The 6983-nt window shown below is 35.1% G+C and overlaps 1 protein-coding gene across 1 annotated transcript; it reads left to right on the forward strand.

Moving 5' to 3' along the window:
* Window positions 1–2029: 2029 nt before the first annotated feature.
* Window positions 2030–3657, forward strand: LOC108023826 (BTB/POZ domain-containing adapter for CUL3-mediated RhoA degradation protein 3). The gene is made up of 2 exons (XM_017093475.3): window positions 2030–2478; window positions 2539–3657. Exons 1-2 carry the CDS (start codon window positions 2298–2300, stop codon window positions 3261–3263), a joined length of 906 nt encoding a protein of 301 aa, XP_016948964.1. The 5' UTR covers window positions 2030–2297; the 3' UTR covers window positions 3264–3657.
* The last annotated feature ends 3326 nt before the right edge of the window (window positions 3658–6983 follow it).

Raw genomic sequence — 6983 nt, forward strand, 5'->3', positions numbered from 1 at the left:
CGGACATCTTATGGATGCTGTCGAATTTCCCCAGAGGGATCCCAGCCGAGTATCGCAGCTAGTTCGTTGCCAAAAGTCGAAATTCCCAGCCGGATTTGATAGTGAATGGCCAAAGTGCGAGGCTAGCGTCGCTATCCGCAAACTGCAACCCGTTAGGCAGACTTCAGAGTTCTTTAAAGAGTTTCTTTATAATTAAAAATACATTTTACCAAGGTAAGACTAATAAACCCCTCAATACCCTCTACAAAAGTATCATCTAGACACCGTTACGTATGGTACAGACAGATCTTGAAACGTGCCTTAGGTTCGATACATCAGCCACTTATCCATCACTTGACTGCAATGCCTTGTCTGAAAAGTTTTGTTTTCTTTCTTTTTATTTTTCGTGTAACTAGTTTCCTAGTTTCAAATTCCTTTTCCACCATAAATGCTGCCCAGGAATCAGCATAATATATGTTGGAATAGCGCTCAATTTGAATAAAGATCTTAAAAAACAAACTTCATGGGTAATACTAAATTTTTCCAAGCTAATATTTTTAATATATCGCATTCGGATCGTGAAAGTGACACCCGTCGGGAAGAAATGTTCCACTTCGGCGACACTTCCACTTTCTGAAGTGTCGCCGAAGTGACTCCAAGTACGTACACCATCTTCACATTGGGGACTACAAACGCATAACTGATGCGGTTAATGTTTTGGATCATAAACGCTCGAGAAGTCGCTTGTCGTGCTGTACGGAACTATGTTAGTGTGTCCGATACAAACCTAAGTTCCTGCAATAACCTCCACAATATGGAATTACACCAGTCTGGCCTAAGGCTGGTAGCATGGAGCTTCGATTTTCCGATATATGTCGAGGGCGCCGCATGTTAGAATTAGTTTTGTATTCTTATCTTACCAATCTTACATAAATAACAAAGAATAACAGTCAGAACCTCTTCTGTAAAGCCAGAAATATTTATATGGGTTTGTGGGCGGCTAACAGATTTTGGCGTTATAGGCGTTTGTGCTCCTTAGAGTGGGAGTGGCAATTTTTTAAGGCAATTAAGGCTATCACTAGCCGAATCGAACTGGCCATGTCGGTCTGTCGGTGTCAACGGTGAAATCTAGGGACTTTAAAACCTAGAATGAAGGATTAAGTTTTTCATTCAGGTCCGTGGTTCTGGCTTGACTCTTTAATTGATACAATGACGAGATCGGGTTGAATAAAAAAAAACATGATCTCTAAATATGTATTATATTTTTGGCTACTAATATCATAAAGAAAGTATTTTAAAAATACTGAACTAGCTCCTGCATTCATAACGACTGAATTGGTGTAATGGACGAATTCAAAGTACCCTAAAACTCGATTTGCAGTTTGTTTTAATTTCTTCTTTTGACATTTTCTGTAATTAATGTTGTCGAAGTGGGTTTAAAATGCGATCTTCATAATATAAGGGCTTAGCCGCAAACAGCTGCCCTTAAATTTTTATGAAATGCATCTCCTATTCCGGTACTGCGTCATCAGAAATCAAGAAATCCAAGTTCATTCGTTAGTAACGCTGTCAAATGTTTTTAAATTTCAAATTTTTACTTTTTTTTTAAGACTCTGAAGTGAAAAACACAATTGTTTGGAAAAGAAGTCGGAAAATTTGTCATGGTAAAATCAAATTTATGAAGAATAAAAATACTCGACATTCTTATCTTGTAATATATGTCCAGAAATAGTGTACAAAATTTCAAAAGGTTCGGTGCAGAAGTTTTGAAAATACGAGGGGGGCCGACTATAAAATCGTGAGTTGTGGGAAAAAACGCTTTAAAGTTTTAAGCACAAAAAAAACTAATGTAAGTCGAAAATCTGGCAGGTACACTCATAATTTCAGAAATAATAACCACTTTGATTCCCTACCCCCCGAACCTTTTCAGACTTATAGCTTGTGTGAGAATATGCTATTATTTAATATTAAAGGAATTGTTATTGCATCTCTGTGGAAAAAGGATATAAGACTGTTTAAGATATTGATAATCAATATGAATATAAAATTGCATAAAGAAACAAACAAATATACTTATATTGTCCGTATTTTGTTAACAATTTATTGAATTGACAAAATTGATTTATTAACGCTTAAATTTAATTAATTTTAATTGCGGTATCAAGCAACTCTAATATGAGCGTTGTGGTAGTAATCAACGCAAATAAAAACGTTTCTAAGACTCTGAACTAAAAGGTGGAAAGGAACTTTCAAAAATTTCAAGCTCAATTACTGGCTGTCCAAAGGAAAGCAGTGCGGGAAATAATGAACTTATCGCAATGTCGGAAACCATGTCGGGCGATAACCAAGTTTTACTAAAAGGGCATTCCTCCCAGTATTTGAAACTTAACGTTGGTGGTCGCTTGTATTATACCACAATTGGAACACTAACTAAAAATAATGACACTATGTTAAGCGCAATGTTTAGTGGTCGGATGGAGGTACTGACTGATTCGGAAGGTTTGTTCTATATACATATTTATATTGATATATATAAATGTATAAAACATGTCGTTCTAGGATGGATTTTAATCGACCGATGTGGAAATCATTTCGGTATCATACTCAATTTTTTAAGAGACGGTGCTGTTCCGCTGCCTGAAACTAACAAAGAAATTGCTGAACTGCTTGCTGAGGCAAAATACTACTGCATTACAGAGCTGGCTATGTCTTGTGAACGAGCACTATTTTCACACCAGGAACCCAAGCCAATTTGTCGCATTCCTTTAATAACTTCCCAAAAGGAAGAACAACTTTTGATTAGTGTATCTTCAAAACCTGCTGTTATTCTTGTGGTACAGCGCCAGAATAACAAATATTCATACACAAGTACTTCAGATGACAACTTACTAAAAAATATTGAACTTTTCGATAAATTATCGTTACGCTTTAATGAACGAATTTTGTTTATTAAAGACGTGATTGGGCCAAGTGAAATCTGCTGCTGGTCATTTTACGGACATGGCAAGAAAGTAGCGGAAGTCTGTTGCACTTCCATAGTTTATGCAACAGATAGGAAGCACACCAAAGTGGAATTTCCGGAAGCTCGAATATACGAGGAAACGCTGCAGGTCTTACTTTATGAAAATCGCAATGCTCCCGACCAAGAGCTCATGCAAGCGACATCTTCAGCACGAGTAGGAAGTATTGGAGGATCCAGCATGCATCAGTATACAAGCGACGAGGAGGAAGAACGCACTGGGCTGGCGCGATTACGATCCAATAAGCGTAATAACCCATCCTGACTTAAGCAAATGTTTTTGATTATATATATTTGATTGATCTTAAAAAAAAATAATTTTATTTTAAAAGAAAATTACCATTTTACTAGAAAGTTTTAAAGGGTTTATACTCTATGACAAAGGAACAATATCACATTTTCATTTTTACATGTCTGTGGCAGATAACAAGTTTGGGTTAAATTCACTTGCTCAGTTTTGCTCTCCTTCTCTTTTTTGTTTACATGCTCGCTTTTGCTCTCTAGTTTTTATATTCTGAATTTGTGCTTCAAACAAAAACACATCTTATCTATGTAAAAATATAGTGACGATTGCACATTTAACCAATAAAAGTTCTAATATAATCTTTTGTGACGAAAATGTATTATAAGACCTACTAAATAAATACACTTTCTACATTTTTCTCAGCTTTTTTTAACATATACAGTCATCACAACATTTATTCGGACACCCCTGATTTTCAACTTGATTCATTAATAACTCAACATAAACGTAACGTAAACAAACATTTTATAATTTATTGTGGAGACCAACTTTCTTACAGTCTATTTTAACAAAAAAAAGAAGAAATTTTTAGCATTAACATAATGTATTTCTTCAAAAAAACAAAAAATGTCAATATTTTACGCACAAAAATTATTCGAACACTTCATTGATATGCCGAAGAAAAACATATTAGTTTTTGTTAGGTGGTCTTAGTACTTGGTGGGTCCTCTCTTAGCATCTATAACAGCTTGTAAGCGTCGATTCATGCTTTTGACCAAGTTTTCGGTCTCATTCGCGCCAATTTGGTCCCATTCAGTCATCAATGCCGTTTTTAAGGACTCCTTCGACGAAATTACATGCTTCCTTATTCTTTTCTCCAAAATATCCCACATATGTTTTATCGGATTTAAATCCGGTGACTGGGGTGGTGTTTTTAGCTGTTTACAGTGACTCCCAGCCACTCTTGCACCAAATATGACGAATGTTTCGGGTCATTGTCTTGCTGGAACAAGAATGACTTCGGATTGAGACCAAGTTTTAATGCACTGGGGATCAAATTTTGGCTTAAAATGTCCTTGTACATATTTTTGTTTATTTTTTCATCAATGAAGACCATTTGACCGACTCCACCTGCAGCTACACACCCCCAAACCATTACATTGCCACCACCATGCTTAATAGTTGAAATCAAGTTCTTCTCTTTCAAGGCTTCATTTGGTTCCTCCATACTTTCGAAGGGCCGTCGTGTCCGAAAATGTTAAATTTTGATTCGTCAATAAAAATAACGTTCTCCCAAAACGAATCCGGCTGGTTAACATGCAGTTTTGCGAACTCCAAACGTTTTTTTTTGTTGATGGCAAAAATATATGGTTTTCGACGAGCAACTGTACCATGTAATCCGGCCTTGTGCAGGCAGTTTCGGATGGTTTGAGCGCAAACTTTTTTTTGCGTAGCTTCCTCTACATTCTACCGAATTTTTCGTTCCTCGCGTGGTGTTAGAATCCTGGGCCTTCCAGAATTCCCGTGATTTGCAGCTAATTCTCCAGTATTTAGGTATTTTTTGATCACACTATGTATTTTGGAAGGTGATTTGCCAATAATTCTACCGATTTCACGATAACTTTTATATTCCAAATGCAATTTTAATATAGATTTTCGGAAATCTAGCGATAAATCTTGATCTCTGCCCATTTTGTCTAATCTTATCAAGAGACGCGCCGAAATTAACCGAAAAACAGAAGGAAAGCGCACCGAAGCCTGATCTCAACTAATTCCAAGAAAAGTACCAAAAGGAGTCGGCGATTACCGTTGCATTCAAAAATATAAGTCGAAAAATAAGAAATGTCCGAATAATTTTTGTGCAGCATTTTGAACAGTTTTTTCGCTTTCCTTTCCTTATTTTCGTGTGTAATACAAAAAAATATTATTTAATATAAATGTATAAAGAAAATAGCTGTTTCCATGATAAGTAGAAAAAAAGTTGCTAAAATTACGAAAGTTTAAATAAATAAAGCATTATACTTGCTTATAGAGAGTGTCCTAATAAATGTTGTGCTGACTGTAACCTTCTACGCTTGGAAATAACAATTTTCAAATGGTTTTGAATTTCGAATTAAATTTTATCAAAATTGGACGATAATATCTTATAGCTGCAATAGAAACGATCGGATAATTTGTCGGAAAATATGAAAAAATTATATCTTTGGTGTTTTTAAACATATAACCTTCTAAGCTTGGAAATAACAAGTTTTAATTAGTTCTGAATTTCGAATTAAATTTTATCAAAATCGGACGAGTATATCATATAGCTGTCATAGGAACGATCGGAAAATTGGTGGGAAAATAATATGAAAGAAAATAATAGTAATAGTAATAATATAATATTGGGAATATAATTTTTTATATTTTAAGAATTTCGAATTCAATTTAATAAAAATCAGACTACTCTAACATATAGATGTAAAAAAAATGGTTTGAAAAAAAGAATGACATAATTTTTTTTTATATCACTGAAGTCAGCGACAACCCTTAAAAATTTCACATTGTGTTACTAAAATTGATTATATTCTATAACTACAAAGGTATCATTTCTTGTTTTTTATTTATCTCCTTCCTTTTTTAAAATTTTTTTTTGTTTGGTTTGGCACTCTGCCTCTGACCACTGTCAGATAAATCTTTATTCGTTTATTCAACCTTTGTTGAATATCCCGATCGCTTCGTTTAGCACTCCCTCGTCTTCCCCTTATCCGTGTTCTCATCCTCTCAACCCAACTGAAAAAAAAACGGAACTGAGCGAAGGAGGAATAACGGGTTCGCTTAAACAAATTTTTTTCTTTCACTCTCAAATTTATAGTGGTTATGATTATCTTTAGCAATTTTAATTTAAGTTCTATTTAGTGTACCTCGTTGCCAATGTAACACCGCAACACTTCCATAAATTTACAGGCACAATTATACTTTTTAAAATGCTTTCTCAATGCCGCTCTCCTGAAAAGCGTTGATGCTGGTTTAGCATCTTGCTGCCGGATCCTACACTTACGAAGTCAGACTAAGTGACGTCTGTTTGAATCCCTTTATCACAAATGAAGTAAGTAGGTTTCGATAGATTAAACTATTTTAATTTAACTTTTAATACCTTTACCGCTTCTTCTTAAAGTTCTTAGTACCTAAAATAAACGAAAATTATAATATATTGCCTATCTTAGCAGATATGCAATTTGCAGGCTTATATTTTGCGGCGATTTGTTACTACGTTATCGTCTGTAGTGTTTGGCACATTTAATAAAATTGAAAAATTGCACTGGCACGTATGTATGTGCCGTTTGACTTTTTATTTATTTTTTTTCAATATATTTTAGCTGCGCTGCCGGTTACGCCAGCAGCGAAGCGGCTTTATACATACATATTTTGTCTTATAAACTTAACCGGGAGAGAGAGTCTGTATATGTTACACGTGGTCAGCGCGTGGGCGCTGACTTAGCATAGCTCGTAAGAGTGCGATCACCTCGAAAAGGTTTTGTTTGAGTACTGCAACAATGTGTTGCTGATTTAGTTATGCTTAATCGATGTTACTTTATTGGTACAGTTTACCCTCAATATATGTCAAATATATAATCACATATACAAGTGTCACTATTTGTAACCTACATGTATAAGCCTAGCCTTAGAATAAAGATAAGAAAAAAAGACATTCCAATAAAAGGTCGGAAATGGAAGTCGTGTACGGACCGCACAAGCAAC

The sequence above is a fragment of the Drosophila biarmipes genome, unplaced genomic scaffold (assembly GCF_025231255.1).
Source record: "Drosophila biarmipes strain raj3 unplaced genomic scaffold, RU_DBia_V1.1 ptg000007l, whole genome shotgun sequence".
Lineage (NCBI taxonomy): Eukaryota > Metazoa > Arthropoda > Insecta > Diptera > Drosophilidae > Drosophila > Drosophila biarmipes.